We start from the raw sequence: 24,941 nt of genomic DNA, 5'->3' as shown, positions 1-24,941 counted from the left end.
CTCCCCCTGAATTAGGACACTTGGAACCATAAAAATTGAAGATGCAGGCCTGCAGTGACACCACAGACCTTCCCAGGTAACCCTGGTCTGAGAGAAACCTCTAGAAGTCTTGGCTGTGTTGCTCAGTTGCCATCCTTGAAGGAGCTCAAAGTTATAAAGCACATTAAAAAAAAAATTATTTTTAAAAATCACATTACATTTTAAAATTTTCTTTTCTTTTCTTTTTTAGCAATAACAATCTCCTCAGCTACCCTTCTCTGCCCTTTCAGGTCAAAGATTAGATGGAAAGAAAGGGAAGGTAGTAGTGGAGATAAAAGCAAATTGGTACAGGGGGTGGGGAGCATTTAGCTCCGGGATTGGAAACTTTTGTGAGCACATCTGGAATGCTGAGAGTGCCTTGGATCCATATTTTTCTACCATGTTATTGATGGAAAGCACTGGCACATTTGGGGGCCATTTTGCCCAGGATGCCTCACTCTGAGCAAAGACCCCTGTGGCCCTTTCTCAAAGTGTCACAGGAAGAGGAAAGCCATGCAGAGGCATTGCCAAGGCAAGGCTTCTGTGGATGTGTGGTAGTGGTGGGGGAGGCATGTTTGAGTGCCAATTTGCTGCGACTTCCACCTGAGACAGTTGTCTCAATTTGCCTTATGGTTGGGCAGGACCTGCTTTCACTGCCCTAGAAGACTCATTGCATTCAGAAGCTCAGTTATATAAACTAGGTGGCAAATGGCTCCTTAAACCAAGGTTACAGTTGCCAAAACAGAATGTCTAGTTGCAATTTTGGGTCAAGACCCTGCTAAAGTCTTATTTTTCAAATGATGGACTGGCTGGGATTGAGTCTCAGCTAAACATCTGTCTAGTTCAGTTAACAACCTTGAGCTAGGTTAAGAGCTTTGAGAACTTAAAGTAGAAAAGTCACTTGATCCAGGGACAGTCCACATATTTATTGGCCTATTATATGACCTCTTTTTCTTAATGGTGACTGTTCCTGCTCGGTCTGGTTCCAGAAATTCATTTTGATTGTGCAGATAATATATAACCGATAGAATTCTACAGGGTGGGGTGAAATTCTACAGGGTAGTGTGTGAAAACAGTTCACATCCAATGATCCCCAGGCATGCACCTCCAGATGGTGGAGATCTCAAGTATTATCCTGGTGCCTAGGCATCTTCACTTGATCACAAGGGGTCAAAAACCAGGTGCAAAATTCGCCCAGTGCCTGGCTAATTTCAGATACTGCCCCTGAGTGTCCCACTTCAGCAAACATAATGCTGCACTCTGATCCATTGAGAAAATGAGAGTGGGGTGTGGTTGTAGCATGTGGAAGAAGAATTTCACAAGGCCACAGGGACAGTCCTGATCTTCTGACCGTGTAGCTTCATGTGCTCATCTTGGCCAGATGGCAAACTGATGTTGGGCTGGTTAGTCCAGAGAGACACTAAAGGGGAAGCCCCTCTTTATTGTTCTCTTGAGGCAGGTTTTGGGAATTATCTGCTTCTAAACAATGACATAAAGGGGCACTCGGAAAGTGGAGTACTTTCCTCTCAGTCCTATTTAACCGGTTTCCCGAACAGCGCATAGCAGTGCAGCCCCGTTGAGTGACTGATTTGCCCAAGGTCCCATTTTCAGGAGGAAGTGGGCTGAGGCCCAGTGGCAAATCTTGTTGCCGCCGGGTGTGTGCTTGTAGCATACCTTGAGAACATAGGGAAACCATTAGAATATGATTCACATCAGGTTGGCACGTTTGGACCCCACCATCCCTGCAACATGAGTTGCTGTAGTTTTCATACACCAGTTGGCACAAACCTTGGTTTTTTTGAGCCTGCGTTAGCCCAAGGGAGACAGCCAGTGCAGGCATGCCGTCGCTCTGGGATGCAATCTGATGCAACTTTTCGTCTCCTCTCTGGAGCCCACACGCAAAATTCCTGAATGGTAGCCAAGTTAAAGAATACTTTGCTCACAAGATGTGTGACTCATCAGCATTTCCTTTCCTTTCCTTTTTTGTTTAAAGGACGGATTGGAAGCATCTCCTCTTAAGACCAGGGAGCGGCTTACTCTCCTGAGAACCCTTTTGGCAGCTCTGCTCGCTCTCATAAATTGCTTTTCCCCAAGTGAGGAAGAATTTTGCCACTTGGCCTCTGATTGTTCTTTGGCGATGGCAGAGTTTTCAGGGAGAAAGGTGTTCCATGGGAAGTGAACTGAGTCTGGGATGAACTGTTTCTGCAAAAGTAAAAACACAGGGAGGTTTTAGCAGTGCATTAACCCGAAAACATATTCTCCCTTTGTGAAAGATATGCAAATTGGAAATTCCTCAGGGTTGCATTAAAAGGAAAAACAAACCAAAAACCACGCACTTTGAAATCACATCTCTTTAAAAAAGATCCTAACATTGAAATGGCACATTATAGACATAGACATTCATAGAAATAAAAATACCAAATGTTTATCAGTCAGCCTTCTGTTTCCAAAGGCAACTATGTCAGCATTTCACAAACACTTGAGAAGATTCTGATATTTGAAATGCAAACCACTGTATTTTTAAGTTATTGATGAGGATAAGTCTCATCAACATGATATTTATGGCTCCTGATGAAGACTGAGTGCCGGGGAAGCTCTCTTTTCTTCGGTAAAATGAGCAAACCTAAGGCAGGCGCTTTCCATGTGTTCACTTAACACTGATATGTTGGAGGTATCCCCAGCATTTATAGGTAGGGCTGGGAGAGACCCCTGCCTGACACCCTGGACAGCCTCTACCGATCAGTATAAGAGACAGTGCTGAGCTATTTGGACCAGTGGGTCTGTATCTGGATAAGGCAGCTTCCCATGAGATAGAGCTCAGCATCACAAACGCAGACCAGAAATGCTGTTCAGTGGGGATAATTGCGGGGTGGGGGGTGGAAACAGGCCTCTTTGCTTGAAAGTAAGGCTGTTGTGTAGATAAAGAAATATTGCTTCATTGATTTTATTTGGTTATCAGATTTATTACCTGCCATTCACATTAAGATCACAGGGCGGGTTTCAATGGCACAAATAATGCAATTCGAAACCAAATAAAAACCTGATAAATTAACAATTTGTAGGTAGATAACAGAAATACTTTTCAGCTGTCAAAGGCCAGGATAAAGAGAGATGTCTTCAGCATGCAATAAAGCAGAATAACGATGACACTAGATGTAGCTCTACAAGGAGGGAATTCTGTGGTTTTGGCGCTGCCACAGTGAATGCTCTCTTGCTGGCTGCCAGCCTCTGAGACTGGGAAGATGGCAGGGCAACTGTGAGGACCCCCTCCTGCCGATGTTAATGGCTGGGAAGGTCTGCAGGAAAGGAGGTGGTCTCTCACATATTTGAGACCTTAAGTCAGTCATCTCTGTGAACACCTTGAATTGGGCTTTGAAACGAACAGGCAACCAGCAACTGCTGCTTTAAAACAGGAGTTCTAGATGGCACCCCAGCCTGTAAGTTGGCTGCTGCGTTCTGGACCAGGGGACAGCCCCACGTAGAGCACATTACAATAATCCAGTCTTGAGCTTACCAGAGCCTCGAGTACATTGGCCAAGTCAACCTGTCCAAAGCAGGCTACAGCTGGCAAGTTAGCTGGACTCATTTGCAGCCACCAAGACCAGCCGGCCCAAAGTTGGGTTCCAGAAGTACCCCAGTTCTCTGCACCCACTCCTTCCAAGGGAGTGCAACCCTGTCCAGAGTGGGGCTGCGAGTTTTAATCTACCGGTCAGCAAATTTGTGGAGAGCTAATAATTAAATGATTTTTCTGAAGGGGGGAAATGTGCACATGTGCCACACCAGCCACTGGTCTCAGGAGAGGTCTATCTTCCTCCTAAGAGAGGATGGTGTCTTGCCACTGGAGAGTTTTGCAAGTACAGTCACACCTTGGAAGTTGAATGGAAACCGTTCTGGAAGTCCATTCGACTTCCAAAACGTTTGGAAACCAAAGCTCGGCTTCTGGTTGGCTGCAGGAAGGCGTTCAGGATCCAAGGTACAACTGTACTTCTGTTAAAAACTGTGTGCGTTTTTGTGTCCTCTGAAAAGCGTTTAATAAGTGCCCTCCTTAAAAGCTGGGTTTTTTTCAGACTGTCGGAACTTCATAAACGGTTTTGCTTGCTGTGCAAGAGGGCGGAAAAAGCTGCCGTGGGTGGGGGTGACCTCCATCCCAGTCGGACAGAGGTTGTGATGGTGCAAAATGGGGCCCTGACCCCTCTCAGGACGTCCAGAGCAATGTACCCCCCTTGGCCCTACCAGTGTTTGCTTCTTGTTTGGGGTTGTGCTGGAGAAGTTTTGGGCCTGCACACCTAATTATTACAATGGTACAGTACCCTCTTGTGGCAGTACAGTTTACTGCTGCACAGGCGGTATAGATGCTTGTTGAAAGTAGGTCAGCAGAGGGCAGTTCTATCAGCCAGTATGTGCTGCACACACTGAAAATAAATTAAGAGCTTTAGGACCACTCCTAATTTGCAGGTTTTAGTTACATGCGGCTGGCTAAATCTGCAGGCCTTTTATCGTGAACGTGCCAGGTTGAAGTTAGTGGACATAGTGCCCTGTGGCTGTACAGTATTACCATTCAGAGAGTGTTTCTTTAATAGATTATGAACCTGACAATGGAATGTCGAGGTTAGGCTTGGTTTATTTTAATGTCAGTTTGCTCCTCTTTCCTCTACGAAAATGACCTTTGCACATTTCTCTGTAATCATTAGCACTGGAAGCTTGTGATACTTTGAGGGTTTTGTTGTTGTTTTTTTAAAAAAGAGAGAAATTCTCATCAGTTGCAGAGAGGTATCGCTGCTCTAAGTTCCAGTCCAGCTACTAAGCTCCCTTTAGCCATGTCAACTCGTTTATGACGATGGTCGCTTTTTGAGCTATCGCTTTGGGCTGTAGCAGAACGGCACTGTTCCACAAGCATTTAAACCCCTTCACCAAAATTGAGCTTGGCAGCAGTAGTTATTACCTCACCGTCTTACCCCTCCCGGAGAGAATAGCTTACCTATAGCCAGTTGTGGCTGGTGCCCATTGGGACTGGTGGGGCGGAAGGCAAGTGCCCAGCATGTGGGGAAACCAGTGCCAATGACAGGCAGAACCAGCTAACTGTAGCCTTGTCCCCATCCTCCTCCCTGCTTAGTTCTGTGGGGCAACACTGAGTCTAAGGAGGAGGGAGCTGACAGGCATTGCCACCCACTGATTGTAAGGAAGAAGGCAAGGCCGGGTGGGGGGGATAGCTGAGGTCAGACCGAAGTTGGTGTGGCAGTGCCCCCATACACATTAATGGACCAGCCTCTGCTGCCTAAAGCTGCAAATGGAATTCAAAACAGAGGGAGGATTCCAAGCAGAGATTTGCGGCTCACAGGTCACGCTCTCCCCTGTTGTGCTATGTTGCCTCTGGAATGTGGTGAAGGGTGCAGACCCTGGTGACACGGCACGGTCTTCTACGATCACTCACTTGGTTCTTCTCTCTTCCATCCCCAGCCCCAAAAGCCGACTGATCCAGTTAAAGAAGGAAAAATTGGAGTACACTCCTGGGGAGCACGAGTACGGATTGTTCCCGGCACCTATCCACGTGGGTGAGTGGGTTCTCTGTGCATGCTTTGAATGGGCCCTGCATGCGCCCTCTCAGCCAGAGGAAGTGAATGGCCCCCAGGTTATCATTTGGGTACTTGCGGGGCAGGGGGTGGGTGCCTGAATCGACCCCCAAAGGAGGAAATTCCTAGTATGGGTTCAAGACCCTTGTTTCTGGGCCAACGCAGAGCCACTCATTTGGGGAGGAGGGTCGTGAAACTCTCCTCTAAAATGCTGTAGGTCCTGTGCAGTCGAGAGGGATTTTAGAGACTGCATTGTAAAATTTACTTTCCTGACTTGTCACTTTAAAGTCCTAGGAGTGCACCGCTTTGCTTTATTGGGAACAATGCAAGCCCATACTAGTCCAATATTTGTGTGCTTAGATTTGTGCTGGAAATAGGATTGACAGTTGTACCATGCGCTGTGGAGTTCAGCTTTCCCACCCCACTCCTGGTCTGCCGCAAGACGGTGGCTGAAGTTCCCTTGCACTTTTCAAAGCTTGCTTTGCAGGCGTGACAGCTGAAACTTGGGGACATTTTGCACTGTAGTGGTGATCTTTTTGTTTTCCAATGCATGTCTTATCAATAAAAAAATTCACTGTGGTGCGAACAAATTTCTATTCTTAAAGTGTGGCCCAGAGAAAAAAGTTTGAGAACCACTTCTATAGCAGGGTAGCTGTGCTAGTCTGTAAAAGTGAAAAGGCAGAAAGTTCAAGCATCTTGCTTGTTTGTGGAGCGACTCGAGGAGAAAGGTTTATTTAGTCCCTTTAACTTGAGCAGCCTTGTTAGTGATCCAGCTTGAGCGTATTCCAACCCCAGGGACCGTTTTTTCCTTATTTAAGGGTTGAGACTTGTTTGTGCCTTGGGCTTGCGCTCCTTCCCCGCCCCGCCCCCCCAATCCCTCGCCAGGTCACAGCCCTCCAGTTTATTTGCGCCAGGAGACACAAACAAACATGTCCTATTAAGATAAGGCAGCTTTAATGACTCTGCCTGGCGTAAAGGCAGAGCAGTCTCGCCTCCCCAATCATGTTAGGAGGATTATTTCTCTGCTGGGCTAACTCCTTGTCTGGGTGCCTCCTTTTATTGAGGTGGGGGGGAGAGAGAGAGAGAGAGAGAGAGAGAGCACTCCCTACTCTCTGGGCTGGCTGCCAGGCCCTTGAAAGAGCCTTTTGTTTTAGCCAGTGAGGTCATAGAAGTGAAAACAGATTCCCAGTGGACTTTGCTGCTTCCTGGAACTCGCCAAGCACAACTTGAGGCTTTGAAAAATAAGAACAAATTTTAAGAGCAAGTTGTAAAGACAACGTGACAGCTGCTCTTCTCTCCCCACCAAACCACCCACCCACAAAAAAATATGTTTTTCAGAAGTGAGAAGAGGTGCCTGCAGCATCACAGAAAAGCCAAGGCCAGGGGCACCCTGCTGACCCCTCTGGGCTTTGCTTGCCTCCCTTTGCTCCCCTTTGCTGTTGCATCCTAACAGAGGGTGAAAGGTGGCTCTCTCTTCTTTTAAGGCTTAGCAGTTTGTTTTTGTTTGAGCTCATTTGCCCTGCCTATCTTGGCATGGTTCAAACACCGTGAAACTCCTTGCCACCTAATGCTTGCTCAGACAAGCTTACATGTGTCTGTTGTCTCGAAAACATTCAGGTTACAGCTCTGGTGAACCTTCAGAGGAGGAAGCTGGGTAGCTCAGTTGGTTGGAGTGTGGAGCTGATGAATGCCAAGGTTGCAGGTTTGATCCCCGTAAGGAACAGCTGCATATTCCTGCAGTGCAGGGGGCTGGACCAGATGATCCTCAGGGTCCCTTCCAACTCTATGATTCTAAGTTAGGAGCTGTAATCTCTGTTATCTTTGAAGGTGGGTTGTCTGGGACTTTGAGGTCTGAGCTGAGAATGTCCTGGTTGGGGACTAAGGCTGTGTGCACAGCATACATTTAAAGCACATTCCCCTCCACCTCAAAGAATCCTGGGAACTTAGTTTGTTAAGGGTGCTGTGGATTGTAAACTACGCTTCCCAGGATTATTTTGCTGGGAGGGAGGGAGAATGTGCTTTAAATCACAGAATTGTTGAGCTGGAAGAGACCCCAAGTGTTCTCTCGTCACAACCACCTGCAATGCAGTCATCACAGCTCAATAATCCTTGACAGATGATCCTCCAAGCTCTGTTTAAAAACCTCCAGTGGAGGAGACTCCACCACCTTCAGAGGTAGTCAGTTCCACTGTTGAGCAGCTCTTACCATCAGAATCTCCTTTCAGGACATTTGAATCCATTGGTTTGGGTCCTACCTTCTGGAACAGCAGAATACAAGCTTGCTCCATCTTCTGTGTGACAGCCTTTCAGATATTTGAAAATGACTATCATGTCACCTCTCAGCCTTCTCGTCTCCAGCCTAAATGAACTCAACTCAACCATTCCTTAGAATGTTTTCCATATCTTATCATCCTCGGTCGCCCTCCTCTGCACACCTTCCAGCTTGCCAGTATCCTTGAGCTGTGGTGCCTGGAACCAGACACAGCAGTGTTGAGCACAGCCTACCAGGGGTCAGCAAACTTTTTCAGCAGGGGGCCGGTCCACTGTCCCTCAGACCTTGTGGGGGGCCGGACTGTATTTTGAAAAAAAAATATGAATGAATTCCTATGCCCCACAAATAACCCATTTTAAATAAAAGCACACAGTCTACTCATATAAAAACACCAGGCAGGCCCCACAAATAACCCCAGAGGTGCATTTTAAATAAAAGAACGCATCATACTCATGTAAAAACATGCTGATTTCCGGACCATCCGCAGGCTGGATTTAGAAGGATTGGGCTGGATCCGGCCCCCCGGGCCTTAGTTTGCCTACCCATGGCCTAAGCCTTCCCAGTTCAGGATAGCGTCTCTGCAACTTTCAGAGCTCTCTTCAGGGACAGCGGGGAAAGGATAGTGGCACCCGGGCGGCATGAAGTCTCTGTATCTGCCAGGCTTGTTATAAATAACTACGGGTCGGGCCTCCGGTCTTGTCTGATCAATACAGTGCATCATATTATTTTCCCTGGCTTTGCGAGCTTTCAGTTCAAGTGCCACTTTCTGGCAAGCAGCCTCTGGAAACGTGGGCTGGAACAGTGGAGCACGCTCTCCAGGTCTTAGATTGCGAGATGGCTGCTCATAGCCCAGTCATTGCTGAACAAAGTGCATTTGCTCAGCCTGCAGGAATGTGGATGCTGGTTCTCAGTCCAGGGCTCAGCTGCTCACAAAACGGCACCTTGGTCTGTAAGAAGCCAGCATGGGCCATAGAAGAAGATCAGCTCTGTGGAAAACTAACTCTCAGTGCTGTTGTGATGTTGTTCTGTCTAGTTTAGAAGCAGGTGTGGATATCCTCCTGCCCTCCAGATGTTGCTAAGCTACAACTCCCATCAGCCTTCGTATGCATGGCCAAGAATGTTGAGAGTTGTAGTTCAGCAACATCAGGACAGCCAAAGGTCCCCACATATACTTTAGGGGGAAGATGGCTGCAGAAAGGACATGATAGAGTAGGGCTGAGGAACTTGTGGTCCTCTAGACATTTATGGACTCCAGTTCCCATCCGTGCCAGCTAGCAGGTCCAGTGGCCCAGGGACGATGGGAATTGTTGGCCCATCAGCATCTTGGAGGGCTGCAGGTTCCCCAGCCCTACAATTAGAGCTTTACAAAACTGCACAAGGCAAAGGGAGAACTTTGTCTTCCCTTCTCTCACATATAGTGCCTGTTCTTTAGGGTTCCCCAGCAAACCCCACAGGGGAAAAGTGCTTATTGACATTGATGTATAGACTTGGCTGCTGACAGAGATAGCAATGGCTCCCCACTTAAATTGAAAAGGTGGAATAGGGAAAACTGCAGAGATGGAGAATGCACCCCCCCCTGGGCTGCTAGCTGGGCTGTTCTTCTGAGTACATGGGTCCTTGCAAAGGATTATAAAAATCCACAGGGATAGGCTTATCGGTGGCCATTTGTCACCAGGGCTAAAAAAGCATCCACATTCAGAGACAGCCCCACCATATCTGAATAGCCATTGGCTAAGGGACAGGAGGGACGCGGGCGGCGCTGTGGGTTAAACCACAGAGCCTAGGACTTGCCGATCAGAAGGTGGGCGGTTCGAATCCCCGCGACGGGGTGAGCTCCCGTTGCTCTGTCCCTGCTCCTGCCCACCTAGCAGTTTGAAAGCACGTCAGAGTGCAAGTAGATAAATAGGTACCACTCCGGCAGGAAGGTAAACGGCGTTTCCGTGCACTGCTCTGGTTCGCCAGAAGCGGCTTAGTCATGCTGACCACATGACCCGGAAGCTGTACGCCGGCTCCCTCGGCCAATAAAGCGAGATGAGCGCCGCAACCCCAGAGTCGGCCACGACTGGACCTAATGGTCAGGGGTCCCTTTACCTTTACCTTTAAGGGACAGGAGAGGACTGTTGCCTTGATGCCCTGCGCTTTCCCAGAGGCGTCTGGTAGGTCACTGTGTGAGGGAGGATGCTGAAGCAGGTGGTCCCGTGGTCTGATCCAGCCAGGGCCGTTCCATTCTCCCACTGTTCCTCTTCATTTCAATTAAGAGCTGCACCAGGACGAACTTCACTGGTGCATTTTACACCTGGTTAATTAGTATGTGTGGCAGGGACCTTCGTATTTTCTGCCTCAGTCGCCAAGACGTCTTTGGTCTGCTTCTGCCAGTCAAGCTCTGTTCATGGTGCGTGTGTTTAGGAGAGAATAAATGCATGACTTTTGTATTTCTTCTTCCCTCCCCCCACTGCAGGGAAATACCTACGCCAAAAGCGAATAGACTTCCAGTTGCCTTATGACATTCTTTGGCAGTGGAAACATAATCAGGTAGGGGACTATCTTTTTTTTTAAAGTCACATCCTTCCAAGGCTGCATTCCAAGATGCTTGAGAAGAATCAAATGGTTTCTGCTGCTGCTGCTGCACTGATACTAGCTGTGCATTCAGGAGTCTTTTGCTGATGTTGCAGCTGAGGGAGGAGGCTGGGTGGGTGGGAATCCTTGAATATATATTTAATGCAGACAATTTCCATTGCCTCCCTCCATCCTTCTTCGCCTGCACACACATACACAGAGAGAGAGAGCGCTGCTTTCAAACTAGCAGCAGTTTTGCTTCTCAGAAAGCGTCCACCCTTAATCCTACCGGGGACTCTTATTCTGATAGTGCCTGCCTGCTTCTGCTTCTGGGATCTTGTGTTGTTTTTTTGACACGCCTCTGGAGAATTCAGATGTTCTGCCAGCAGTGCTGAAAAATTTCAGGCCTTATTTTTCTTGGACCCAGTCCCGAGCAAAGAGAGTAGAGGTTTGGTTTATTTTTGTTATTGTTATTATTATTGTTATTATTATTATTCCAATTAGAAGCTGATGTTTGGGGGTCAGAAGGAACTCACTGAATAGCCCGCCTTGCGTTCTTTCCAAAGAGCTCCCTCATTCGTCCATGGGCTAGGCTAAAAATAGGGTGGCGTTCCTTCTGACAAAAGGTTTCCACCAGAGGTTTTGCAGTGGGATTTTGCCTAGCCTCTGCTCTTACTCCAGATCAGTGGACTTCAGTGGGCCTAAACCAGGCTTCCTCAACCTCGGCCCTCCAGATGTTTTGAGACTACAATTCCCAGCATCCCTGTCCACTGGTCCTGCTAGCTAGGGATCATGGGAGTTGTAGGCCAAAAACATCTGGAGGGCTGAGGTTGAGGAAGCCTGGCCTAAACCCAAGACCCACCTTGGACTCACAACCTGCAACATGGGACCCACTTTCACATTTTCACTTTTGATTTATACATAATAATGCTGATGCACATTATTAATCCTAAAATGGTGATGCACTGAGAAGCATACCTCAGCATTACTACTAAATGAAAAGCAGCGCTCCAGCTCAGGGTTCCATCCAGCCCTGCCCTCTCCCACTGGGCTCCACACCTGCATGGTGGGGTTAATAACACCAGCTTTCCTTTGAGGACTATTTTTAGGATTACTGAGGATTAGCGGGTGTGCAACACTTTGAAATGCAGGGCTGCGTACACACCCCGTGCATTTGAAAGCACATGGCTCTCCCCCACAAAGAATACCAAGAACTGTAGTTTGTTGAGGGTGCTGGGGATTTTAGCTTGGAGTAAACTGCAGTTCCCAGGATTCCATGTACTGGGCTGTATGTATGCAGTCCAGAAGGGACAATGTGTGTTATAATTAAGCATCTGCTTTTTCCCGTTGCCCACTTTATTTAGCAATATGCTATAGAAACAAGGAATTGTTCCCACCCACCCCATTCTGTTCAGTGATTCAGCCCCCTCTCTAAAAATATATATTTTTTTACTAATTGCAAAGCTTGCACAGTTTACAGTTTACATTTCCTCATTTCACATTCCTAACATGTTGCGGGGAAACTCCATAATGAGATCTACAGGCGTCTTTAAGTATTGTCGAAAGGAGCAGATAGTACCTGGTTCCAAGCACGTCTGTCTCTGACAAAACTGGTTTTGGATTCTGCTTCTTCTTTTTGAGAGGGAATGATGCCTTTGCCCCAAAATAGGCAGTGCTGATTTTAGTCAAGAAGCTGCATATTTGTTGGATTGTTTGATATGGCGCTCGAAACGAGTATAAGCGTCTGTCTATTTTTTTGCTGAACTGCTCCAGAGGTGCTTTATACTAGGGTTGTGAGAAAGTCTTCCCCATATAGACAAAGCTGCGAGGCTTTGGGAGCCCCGTGGACACTCTGGGACCACCTGGTCATGCAACATTTCTGAAACTGAAGTTAGTATAGAGCTGGTTGCTCTCTTGGATTGGGGAGCCCTACCATTAAAAAGGGGAAATGAACATTGTGGCTTGGGTCCAAAGATCCTCTTCAGTTGGGATTAAAGTCTGTTCCACTCCCGTAGCTCATGGGGGAGCATTCAGAATCCCGGCATCTCCAGGTACGGCTGCTTGAAACCTTGGGGAGCTGCTGCCAGTCAGTGTCCTAGATGGACCCGGTGGTCTAACTCAGTACAGTGGTACCTTGGTACTCAAATGGCTTGGCTCCCAAACAAATCAGCTCCCAAATGCCGCAAACCCAGAAGTAAGTGTTCCTGTTTGCAAACGTTTTTTGGAAGCCGAATGTCCAACACAGCTTCTGCTTGAGTGCAGGAAGCTCCCGCAGCCAATTGGAAGCCATGCCTTGGTTTTTTAATGGTTTTGGGAGTCAAACGGACTCCCGGAATGGATTAAGTTTGAGAACCAAGGTTCCACTGTGTAAGGCAGTTGCCTATGTTCATAGAAGGGCTGCCTCTGTGCATTGCCAGAAAAACGATGACAACCCAGAGAAGCTCTTCCACCTGCGCAATGTATTGTGCAAAACTTTGCACATACATAATTTTATTTGTAGATCGCCTTTCCACAGTTCAAACCATGTTCAAGGCAGCTTACAACATGAAAAAAATTCATGACTACGACATAACGAAAGTGGTCATAAGCAATAAATAAAACGTTTTTAAAATGCACAAACTTAATGTTTTCCATGTGAATCACAACAAGATCTAAAATAAAGATATAAAAGAAGAACAGCAACATCTCTCTCTGCAACAGCAACACCCCAGAAAACACCCCAGCTCAAGAGTCTCCTCTGCAGTCTCAGCTTTTTGTAGCTGGAGTCAGCCAGGGCTCTCCCCTCCCAGGCCTGGTGGAAAAGGCCTGCCAGGCAGGGAGCATGTCTTCCAGGACTCGTAGCCAAGATGTTCTCACATGCCCTTTTCAACATCATCTTAATGGCCCCCTGGATTCTATGTGCCACATCTTTGTATCTTCTGTTTTCCATCACAAGTGTAGCACACTGAACAGCGCTAAGAAATGTTCTCCTTCCCCTCGTGGCTTTTTGGATCCAGGCCAATAAATGTTTACGTTTTAAAAAAACCAAAAAATAAGATCAAAACCGTCCTCTGGTGCTCTTGTAACAAAGGCTTTTCTTCATTAGGCTCTGTCAGGCGTAAATCAAACCTTCCTTTCTGGGAAAAATGCAAATTTTTATTCTGCTGTTGTCTTGCAAAGCGATAAAGAACACTTATTTCTTTTCTTTCCAGTTGTATAAAAAGCCAGACGTCCCGCTTTATAAAAAAATCCGTTCTAGTAAGTAGCTTTGTGTTTATATAGCCCTGGTTTTATGGTTTCCTCAATTGTGGAGCCTTGCCAGCCTTTTATCTCCACTTGACCGCACCCTCTTTGACCTCCTGGCAGTAGCCCCGCTCCTAGGCTGCCGCCTTTTACTCTTTTCTCTATGGACTGAGGTCAACGGGGTGGGCGAGCCGGGAGAGAGGTTTGTAGACTGGGAGGAGCTCTGTTTCAGAAGTTGATAGATACTTTTCACTCCTCCTTTCGCTCTGCAGACGTCTATGTGGATGTGAAGCCTCTTTCTGGCTACGAGGCCACGACCTGCAACTGCAAGAAGGCCGAGGATGGCAACAGAAACGGCTGTTTGGATGACTGCTTGAACAGGTGAGTTGCAGGGCCACAACATAATTAATGCTGCAACCGAAGACATGTCCGTGTGCACACACAGAATCACTGGAAATTAAGAGACCTTCTTCTCACAAATAGCAAGGTGAGACAGCCAGCATGCATTGGGTGCACTATTTTCAGACTTCAGGGCCCTACATAAAAAGCCCTGGGTATCCAAGCCCTCACTTCAGCCTTAACTTACACACTGCTAAGTCCTACTCACAGTAGAATCATTGAGATTAACGGGCAGGCTTAATTTAACGCTCTCCCTTCAGCTCTTCTAGAGGGAAGATACAATAAAATACCGATCGAACAAAGATTATGCCCCTGTAACAGCAACGAAATCGAAACCATTGGGCATGTCATCTTATACTGCCCATTATATCGAGACTCAAGAAAAGAGCTGATCAAACCGATTCTGAGGAAAATACCTCGTAGTACAGACGATACCTATATCAGACACCTCTTAGCTGACAAAGAGCCCGAAATTAACAGGTCCGTGGCAAAGTACTGTTACATTGCAACAAGAATAAGACGAGCAATGACGTCAACAACGGAGTTCAAATTGTAAACATCGAAGGAACGATAATAAACAGTAGCGACACCTGAATTGAATTTTAAAACTTTAAAAGTCGAAACCTGGTCATAAATATAAGCACCAAATCTGTGAATTGGCCATATTTCTACTGTTATTTGTAGCACAATACTACTTTTAATGTCATATTTTTATAAATTACTTCCTGGTCACTGACCGTATTAAAGATATTTGAATTTGAATTTAAGTCCATTAATTTAAGCTGGGAACATTTTTCAGTTGGATACAAAACTCCATACCTGGCCATGGCTAATTGTCAGGGTTTTGTTTGAATGCAGTTTTACTACTACTACTATTACTACTACTACTACTACTTATTTATTATTTTTATGACACCCATCTGATTGGGTTTTATAATTTCCAAAAAATCATAAAACCACAGTAAAACACCACACATCAAAAACTTCCCTACGCAGGGCTGCATAACCTACCTCGCAGAGTTGTTGTTAGGGAAATGTGGGCAGCAGAGAGCCATATGTACGGCGCTGAGCTAGTTGGAAGGGAGCGTGGATAAAAACGGTTTTTTAAATAAACCCTGAAAATGAGCCTCAAGGTTTGTCGGAAAGGCGGCCCCGATGTTCCTGATGTTTCCCTGCGCCCGCGCTGACATGCCAGCCTGCCCTCCCTCTGCTTTCAGGATGATCTTCGCTGAGTGCTCCCCCAACACCTGCCCCTGCGGGGAGCAGTGCTGCAACCAGCGGATCCAGAGGCATGAGTGGGTGCAGTGCTTGGAGCGCTTCCGGGCCGAGGAGAAAGGCTGGGGCATCCGCACAAAAGAGCCCCTGAAAGCTGGGCAGTTCATCATCGAGTACTTGGGAGAAGTGGTCAGCGAGCAGGAGTTCAGGTAAGCCGTGGGCAATGCGGTGGGTGGAGGAGAAGTGTTTGTGGCACAGCCCTTGTTCAGAAGAGCAAGAGGACGGGGAGTATTTCACCAGCTGCACTGTCCCACGTTGTTCTTTAGGAACCGGATGATCGAGCAGTACCACAACCACAGCGATCACTATTGCCTCAACCTCGACAGCGGGATGGTGATTGACAGCTATCGCATGGGCAACGAGGCGCGCTTCATCAACCACAGCTGCAACCCAAACTGTGAGATGCAGAAATGGTAAGAGCTTCCAGAGGGGGTCGCCTTGCTAGTTTTCATTGCTTTTGCTATGGCAACAACGGAGCCTTTTAGTACCTTTATAAAACTGATGGCCTACGCTTGTGTCCAGTCCCTAGGTGTGTGCATCCGTGTGTACAGTACTTGGTTTATTTTAAAGTGCTGCACACAGAACCCTAAAAGAACAGTGTCTGCCTGAAGGTTGGGGTCCCTCTTCTTTCTCCCCTGCCTCACTCTCTGCCCCAGTTCTGAGTAGAGCTGTCAACCAGTTTAGAGGGTGTAGACCAGGGGTAGGCAACCTAGGGCCCATAAGCGGCCCATGGGGGTCGTTTAACCAGCCCCCAAGCCACCCCTGAACCAAGCCGCCCTCTTGGCGAGTCCCCGCGCGCTGCACTAAACCGGTGCCAGAAATCGTATCTACGCAGATGCCAGAAATCATGGGGGGGGTGGCGCTCACAATCCAGCCCACGGAGGGATCTCCGCTGGAGTGAACCGGCCCAGGCAAGGTAAACCTTGCCAACCCCTGGTGTAGATGGACACCATCTCCCATTCCAGCTGGTCATCTTAAGAACAGCTGTGTAACTTTTTAAGATCTGATGCCCGCTGCTCTGTCAGACCCAGGGAAGCCATGGTTACAAGCGGACTGAGCCACAATTCCACTCCTTTCCTGGAGCACCGGGTTTTTTTGGTGGGGGGGGGAGAGAGACATTGGTTTCCAATTGCGGTAGAATACGCTTCCAGGACCTAGGCAGTGCTGAGACTGCTGTTGTGCCTTCCTGCCCTGTCCAGAGTTGCAAGCACATCCTCTTCCCTTTCCGCCTGCAGGTCCGTCAACGGTGTCTACAGGATTGGGCTCTATGCATTGAAGGATATGCCTGCCGGCACCGAGCTGACTTACGATTACAACTTCCACTCCTTCAATGTGGAAAAGCAGGTGAGGGTTGCATCATCACTCCCAGAAAGGCCTGGGGGAGAAGAGCATGGCTGCATTTTTAAGTCTTTTGGCTAGTCCCTCCTTATTGGTACAAGTTGGAGGCGCAAATGTATGAGATGCCCCGTGAGATCACTTTGATCACCTGGGAAATTCTGTTAATAACAGCGCAGCACCCTGCAGACTTTCATGGGGCGCTTGCCTAAAAAGGGCCCCTCAAATTATAGCAGCCAGTATACCAAGACACCTCATTTAGGCAGATGTAGACACCCTAGATACCCAGCTTGACCCCACCGTTGGCCCTAACATCTGCTACTGTCGCCCTGCCAGGAGCAAGCAGTAGGGTGGAGTCGGGGAAGGGCAAAGGTGAGGCAGAGGTGCTCGCCCAGCAGCAGCAACAGCATAAAGCTTCTCACCTGAGAGAAGGAGCCCCAGTTTGCCCATATGCAGAGTGGGCAGGCCAAAAGCCCAGGAAATTAAGCACACCTAGCACCATAATACATGCCTCTTATTTGAACACAGTAACGGGGTCTTAGCTCACAGGACAGTGGCCATGAGATCCCCACATACACTATCCTCCATGCGTGAAGGATAGATCTACTCAGGTTGCCAAATTGAGACAGCAGCTCCAGCACAGTAAACAGAGTAGTCATCACAAAAAAGGAGGCCAGAAAAAAGGAGGCAGAAACACAGAGGCGCCAACAAGCCCATTCATACAATGGATGGGACTGTATGAGCAGGCAGGAGTTGTTGATGGGTCCTATTGGCCTGGGTTGCAAGCTTTGCCGAGGGGGCGTGTTTCAAGGTGGGTGTTGTCTCCTTTCTCTTCCAAGCAACTCTGCAAATGCGGCTTTGAGAAGTGCAGAGGGATCATTGGGGGCAAGAGCCAGCGCGTGAACGGCCTCCTGAGCAAAACCAACCAGCCCGTCACTGCCCAGAGGAGGCCGAGCCGGTCCAAAGAGAAGAGGAAATCCAAGCACAAGTTGAAGAAGAGGGTGAGTGTGCACAGAGCAGGAGGCAGATGGGGGGGGGCATTTGCCACACTCCATGCCTACAGTTGCCGCTTGGGTCAGAGGGGGTGAGCGTGGTTGAAAGCTCGTATTTGGCGTGCAGAAGGCGCCAGGTTCAATGCCCGACATCTCTGTTTTAAAAAGCATAGTGGGTAGCAGTGGTCTCATCTAGTGCAGGACCACTTCATGTGCTCAGTTTGTTTGACTTTTATTTCAATAAATCTGGTTGCTACTTGTGGCAACGATCTAACGCAGGGCGGCCCAACTTTCCATACCAAGTGTGCCTCAAGAGTACTTGTGACATGGAACCCATGGGCCGCACTCTGCCTTGTCGGGTTCAAAGGGCAGGAGAGAGCAAGCCCAGAATTCGGTGCCCCCTCCCCAGCCCTCATGCTGCCTTCCCGAAGCTGGGTAAACACTGCACTTGGCTTTGGGAAGGAGGAGGGAGGTCTCTAGGACCCTGTCTGTGCCCTCACACCTCCTTCCTGAAGCCCAGTGCCTCAGTTACCTGGCTTTGGAAAGGTAGTATGAGGACTTGGGAAGCATCAAACGTTGTGGATGACCTCCAAAAGAGGCTTGAGGGCATTGGACCACCCTGATATAATCATGCAGGAACAGGGAACTTGATACTCTCTGGGGGGGGGGACTTGTGCTCCCCCTTCCGCGACATCTCTTCACTCATGTTAATGTTGACCACAGTAGGGGGTCTCTCTTCCTCACCGCTGGGATGCTTCTGTCCACCATGAATGTGATCCCCATTTCAGCAACTCTTTCAGATTTTACAAAATGAGAGTGGGATGGGATGCGCATATAACACGTGCTTCCTGTTCTGCATGCTTATCCACCCAGACCCAAATCAACCTCCTGTTGGTAATGAGGGAACAGCATGGACATGCCCGTTCCAATAATGGTTTTGAATGAGAGGAACAAAGTGGGGGCCCCCTCTTGCTTCATGTACTTACCTTAACTTCCACCCTCCCCTCCCTTCTTTATTATAAACATTTAAGCCCTGAAAGGGAAATAATCTTGCCTGTGTTGGGCAGCTCAGCTATACACTGAGTAGGAATTTGAACCTGCCCGACCCAAGTTCAGGATTCTAACCACTGTCTTTTCGCAGTTGGCTTTCTTTGTTCTTGGATTCTCTTCTCAAGAAGGGTTTGTTTTGTTTTACAGAAGGGTCATGTTCCTGAGGAGCCCAGTGAAAGCTCAAGTACCCCGACTCGGCTGACACCGCAGCTCCAAATGAAGCCCATGTCCAACAGGGAAAGGTGAGGAAGAAGGGAAGCTCCATTCCCTTGTCTCTTTCCAACAAGTTTCCCTCCCCCCTACTTTGGGCTCAGGGGGCATGAGCTAGATCAGGGTTCCTCAACCTTGGCCCTCCAGATGTTTTTGGCCTACAACTCCCATGATCCCTAGCTAGCAGGACCAGTGATCAGTGATGATGGGAATTGTAGTCTCAAAACATCTGGAGGGCCGAGGTTGAGGAAGCCTGAGCTAGATCTTCCCCAAAGCTGCATTTTGGCTCAGTTTATTTCATTTTGATTTAAGAAATTTCTGCCTTGCCTTTTGTCATCAGAAAGTAAGAAGAGCCTATCATTAGAGTCCTTTCCAACTCTGAAATTCTATGAAACTACCACAGGATGGTTTGCAACATAATAGCATAAGCAACTTCATTTATTAGATTTTTTTTACCCACACTTTATCATTTTTGTAAAAAACAAAATGTATATACCACTTGATTGTAATGATACCTTGTAAGTGATTTACAGGAAATATTAAAAACAATAAATTATCAATAAAAACAATAAAGTAAAAACAATAAATTATCAATAAAAACATTTAGAAAACTATTAGCATCAGCAGTAAACTAAAAAGAGATTGAAACACATCATCATCCACATTTAGACTTGCCCAAACAAAAATGGTTTCAGCAGGTCTCATAAGGTCCCAGGGCAGGTTACAGCAATAAAGTGCTCACTTGTAAAACAAATGAAATAGTTACCACCGTAAAACAAGAAAATTGTAAAAACAAATTGAAACAGTTCCATGTATTGAAAGCGGTGCAAACATTTAAAAACAATTCCATATATAAGAACAGTTAAGATAGTCCCAGTACAGATGCAGACTGTTTGCAAATACAATGCAAAAATAATATGCATGCAGTATTCTCTCTCCCTCTCTCTCTATAAAAACCTGTATATATAATTTCATAATTATTGCTGATAATAATCAGTACTGTGTGATATCAGGTAATGCACAATAGTACATAATACATGATGAGCAATACTTAACAAGCAGCTGTGTGAAATTATTCACACTTCATGCCATCCCACAATTGAGAAGGCTTTAGCTATGACTTTGCACAATGTTCTAAACCATGGTTTGCAAACAGCTGGCCAATAAGGATTTTTTAAAAAAGTGGTTTGTTGAGATGTTAGAATTGACAAACCGCAGACTCGTTGCAGCCTCCCCAGAGCCAGCTGCATTATATAAAAGCTGAATGGCTAGGGAAATGGAAGCAGACAAGCAGGTCTAAATCATGGCTTTATTAAGATGCTCAGGCTGTGATTATGTGTTCCAAATCATGATCAGAACGAATCATGGATTGGTAGGTCTGAGTCGAGCCTTTCTACAGAAATGGCCCAACCCTTGCTTTTAACCTGTGCCTCCCTGGCATCTGTCTGATGCTTCCCCTACTTGGTCTCTATTCCTGACCCTTCCTCCTCCTCCTCCTCTTCCCATTCTGATCTCATGTAGATTCCAACACCTTAGGGCAGGGATCTCTCACTACTATGCTGTGACGATGTGCTGCAAATATCCCGCAGCAGCCAACCTCGGAAGGCAAAGGAAGCCTTTTAGTTCAGCCCCCACCTCTTCTCTTCCACATCCCTCATCTTTATTTGTGCTTCCCCAAGGAATTTTGTGCTGAAGCATCATGTTTTCTTGGTGCGCAATTGGGAGAAGATCCGGCAGAAGCAAGAGGAGGTCAAGCATGCCAGCGACAACCTTCAGTCCGCCTCGTTATACACCCGCTGGAATGGGATGTGCCGGGATGATGGCAATATAAAATCTGGTCAGTGCCCCTGTTGCAACTGGTGTGAATCTCCCAGCCTTTCTTGGTGTCTCCTGGATAAGCAATAAGCATTCCGTGGACCTTAACCTTTCTCAAATCAGTCTTGCAAAAAGTTGCCATCCTGTCTGTCTCAGATATTTGTGACCTAATGAACCAAACTTGAACCTCCTTTTCCTAGTTACCTAAAAGCGATTCTGCCTTGCCCCAGGCAATTGGACAAGCAGTGCCCTGACCGCATTTTACGCTTTGTGTTGCATTCAACTAAAATTTTATATCCAGCAGCAGTGGCATGATATATGCAAAGCCCCCGCTCTGTACAATGAGAGTTGCCGGTTTTTAAGTCCCTCAGACATACATGTTGTTCAGCGGAGAGGAAGTGGGAAGGTAGCTCAGTAGCAGATCAGGAAGTCCCAGGTTCTCTTGTTAGCTGCCTCCCAGTAGGGTTGAGAGAGACGGAAACCCTGGGGAGCTGCTGCCTGTCAGCACGGACAAAACCAAACTAATTGGGCTGGTTGCTTCCTGTGTTCCTGTGGGCTTCGACTAAAGATGCGCCTCTTCCTCCCCTCTCTTTTTCAGATGTCTTCATGACACAGTTCTCTGCCCTGCAGACTGCCCGCTCAGTGCGGACACGGCGGCTGGCTGCGGCCGAGGAGAACATCGAAGTGGCGCGGGCCGCACGCCTCGCGCAAATCTTCAAGGAGATCTGCGACGGGATCATCTCGTACAAAGGTAATGGCTGCCGAGGGCCAGAGGCAGGAGCTGATTGTTTGACAGGCTCCACAATCCTGTGTTGCTGGGTTTCCAGAGGGAGGAGAGCTTGAGTGTAGGATTTCAGGGGTTCAGTGAGGAGTGGCTCATGGGTGAGAGCAGGAGCTACTTTGCATCCCTGGCATCTTCAGATGGGGCTGGGAAGGACCCTGGTCTGAAAAGCTGCAAAACTGCTGCCCAGCCAGTGTCAACAGTGACACTGAATGAGGTGGACCCAGTGGTCTGATCCTGTATTAGGCAGCTTCCCATACACTTTTGCAGCATTTGCTGTGGGGTGGCCAGCCTCTGTCTCTCCGTCCGTCACCCATGAGGACTGTCAAGTGTTTGATACACATGCTGCTCCCACCTCCTTAGTCTTGAATTGTAAAGAGCTGTAGCAGAAGGGGCTGTAGCTCTAGAAGTAGTGGACAGAATTTGAGGGAGGGGGGAAGGGAGTACACAGCAGGTGGAGGAAATTCATCAGAACACCAGAAGAGCCAGCCTGCTGGATCAGACCAAAAGGCCCATCTATCTTGCCGTGGCCCCACCTGAGCCCACAAGAAGGGCATGAACTTGAACAGCACTTGCCACAAGGGCCTATTTAAAGAAACTGTAAATTGCATTGCCTCTTAATTTCAGCTTGTGATGTAGCTGTGACTTAGGCAAGTCAGGGACTAAGGGGCATGTGTTTCTTTCCCACATATAGTTCCTCATAATTTCTCCTGCCAAATAACACCCACCCACCCCAAAAACTACCCAAGACCAACCATACTGTAAAACCCCTCTGACAACTGCTCTGCATCCCTCTGCTTCCGTTACAGATTCCTCCAGACAGCTGCTAGCAACTCCTTTGCTGAATCTTCCCCCGAAGAAAAAGTAGGTTTTTAGCATTCTCCGAAGGGGGAGTGGTGGAGAATCTGTCATTTTACAAAATAGGTTTCATGTCATTCCTCAAATACGGGCTTATCAGTAACCTTGCACATTTCCACCCCACCCCCCCGCCTGGCTTAGAAACGCAGATTACTATGAGAAGATCTCCGACCCCCTTGATCTCACCACCATCGAGAAGCAGATCTTGACAGGCTACTACAAAACTGTGGAAGCTTTTGATGGCGACATGCTGAAGGTCTTCCGCAACACTGAAGTGAGTTTGCTGTTGTGTTGGCAGAGGAAGGCACTTGGTTCTAGCAGAGGGTCATTAATTGCCTTCGATACAATTGCCTCTGAAATGCTCAAGTTTTGGGCTGGAGGCCTTGCGACACCAAATAACACAGTAGAGGAAGGGCCTCAGGGGAGTGGCAGAGGAGGAGAGGTGTCCTTTTTCCTTTCCACCACACCATTCCTGAGACCTGCCCCCCACCTAACCCCAGTGAACTTATATGACTCCCATTTGAGGCTGGACGGAGTCTTGAATCAGAAGCCACTGCCCTTGCGTCTTGGGGATATGCTGTAATGTTCCGTTGCAGTGCCCACTTGTTCCTTGTGCTGGAAGAAAATGAACCAAGCTGGGAGGGACTAGTGGGTAGGAAGGAGAAGGTGATGGGACCGGGGCAGAGGGCGCCTATGTCAGAGTTTTATGGCAGCAAAGATTGAAGCAGAAAGGGCATTTCAGTGGGGCTGGGAAAGGCTCTGAGTTTCTGGACTTTTGCCTCCTGCTCAGAAGTACTACGGCAGGAAATCCCCGATTGGGCGGGACGTCTGCCGGCTGAGGAAGGCCTACTACAACGCCCGCCACGAGGCAGCTGCCCAGATCGATGAGATCGTCGGAGAGACGGCGAGCGAGGCGGACAGCAGCGAGACCTCCATGTGCGAGAAGGAGAGCGGGCACGAGAAGGACGAGGACGTGATCCGCTGCATCTGTGGCTTGTACAAGGACGAAGGGCTCATGATCCAGTGCGACAAGTGCATGGTGAGGGCAGGTTGTGCGCTCCTCTCCCTCACAAGACGGGGCTGCGTTCTTGCTGCAGATGAGAAACGTCTGCTCACAAGTAGCCCCTATATCTGGCCCTGTTCTGTCAAAAGGCAAGGTCCAGACCAATGGCTGGATTCCCTCCTCTATAGCAGCCTGGTATTGGTGGGCCAGAGGAATCTGAACCTATTAGAACAGAGGTGCGCCCCCTGAGGCCCTTCTTCATGTGCCTCCTTCACAAGAGGGCTGGAGGGTGGCTCCCTGTTCATGGAACACTCTTCCCAGGGAGGTTTGACTGGCACCTTTAGGCTCCAGGTAGAAATTTCCTCTTCCACCAGGCCTTTGGCTAATTGACATCCGATGCCCTTTTAAATGTGTGGTGCGAGGGAGCATTATTGGTTTGTTGATGGTCTTACCTTTACTATGAATTTTGTGGTTTTTATATTGTAATTTTATGTTGTGAAACCACCCTGAGATCTACGGGTGAAGGGCGGCACATAATAATAATAATAATAATAATAATAATAATAATAATAATAATAATAATAGAATTAGTCAGACCACTGGTACATATGAGTCAGTATTTTCTACTCTGCTTGACATTGACTCTCAGGCCTCTCAGGCAGAGAGCCTTATCCATCCCTGATAATCTCTGTTTTTAAGATGCTGTTACATTGTTTTTAGGCTGCATTATTTGAGTTAAAAAATCTTAAACTGTTCAGAAATGCTTTAAAATAAATAAAACTCCTCTTCTGATGCTTTGGGGTGGATCTCCTTTCCCGCACTTTCTGATGTGTCTGTTTTCTCCTGTAGGTCTGGCAGCACTGTGACTGTATGGGGGTGAACTCTGACGTCGAACACTACTTGTGTGAGCAGTGTGAACCTCGCACAGTGGATAGGGTAAGCCACCTTCGCTTGCCCAGAACTGGGCAGGGTGACTTTGAAACCCTCACGCCATTGGCCCCTTTATTTTTTACACAGCCAGGCTGTTTCAGCGGCTTTCTCCTCTAAGGAAGCCTGAGAATTGTAGCCTTTCAGCGTTCAAATGTTCTTCACAAAACCACGGTCCCCAGGGTTCCATGGAGGGTGCAGGCTTTATTAGTGCTGCGTCTGCGTTCATCTTGGTTTCTAAACATAGTCAGGATGACAAGACGTGTCAACGCCTTTTGCCTTTTTCTTTCTCGCAGGAGGTTCCTATGATTCCCCGACCTCATTACGCCCAGCCTGGCTGCGTTTACTTCATCTGTCTGTTACGGGACGATCTGTTGCTACGTCAAGGTGGGTGTGTTGACTTCCTGGGGGGCGGGAGGGAAATTCATAGTATTCAAAGTTTTTAAGAAGGCAGCCAAAACACAGGTTGTAGCCAAGCAGAAGCACAGGAACATAAACTATACATTAAAAAATTACATAAAGATAAAAACTTGACCTATACAATGAATAAAGCTTACATAAAACGGGAACCTTAAATCTCAAGGGCAGTCACATAGCTTGTTCTAAGTTTAGCAGCTTTCTCTCCAAATTTAGCTGCGTTGAACATTACAGACTAGTC

General features: G+C 47.6%; 1 protein-coding gene across 2 annotated transcripts in view; it reads left to right on the top strand.

The window, feature by feature from the left end:
- Positions 1-24,941, top strand: part of ASH1L (ASH1 like histone lysine methyltransferase) — a 73,967-nt gene that overhangs the window by 40,692 nt on the left and 8,334 nt on the right. For both annotated transcript variants that reach the window (XM_083590929.1, XM_083590928.1), the window contains exons 7-22: positions 5,476-5,570; positions 10,319-10,392; positions 13,608-13,653; positions 13,911-14,019; positions 15,255-15,461; positions 15,579-15,725; positions 16,548-16,656; positions 17,487-17,648; positions 18,837-18,931; positions 20,579-20,736; positions 21,313-21,465; positions 22,305-22,359; positions 22,495-22,627; positions 23,144-23,392; positions 24,206-24,292; positions 24,580-24,670. In XM_083590929.1, the coding sequence (XP_083447055.1) occupies positions 5,476-5,570; positions 10,319-10,392; positions 13,608-13,653; positions 13,911-14,019; positions 15,255-15,461; positions 15,579-15,725; positions 16,548-16,656; positions 17,487-17,648; positions 18,837-18,931; positions 20,579-20,736; positions 21,313-21,465; positions 22,305-22,359; positions 22,495-22,627; positions 23,144-23,392; positions 24,206-24,292; positions 24,580-24,670 (1,970 nt within the window). The remainder of the gene's footprint in view (positions 1-5,475; positions 5,571-10,318; positions 10,393-13,607; positions 13,654-13,910; positions 14,020-15,254; positions 15,462-15,578; positions 15,726-16,547; positions 16,657-17,486; positions 17,649-18,836; positions 18,932-20,578; positions 20,737-21,312; positions 21,466-22,304; positions 22,360-22,494; positions 22,628-23,143; positions 23,393-24,205; positions 24,293-24,579; positions 24,671-24,941) is intronic.

The sequence above is a fragment of the Podarcis filfolensis genome, assembly GCF_964270895.1.
Source record: "Podarcis filfolensis genome assembly, chromosome: 16".
Lineage (NCBI taxonomy): Eukaryota > Metazoa > Chordata > Lepidosauria > Squamata > Lacertidae > Podarcis > Podarcis filfolensis.
This window is presented reverse-complemented; position numbering and strand designations above follow the sequence as displayed.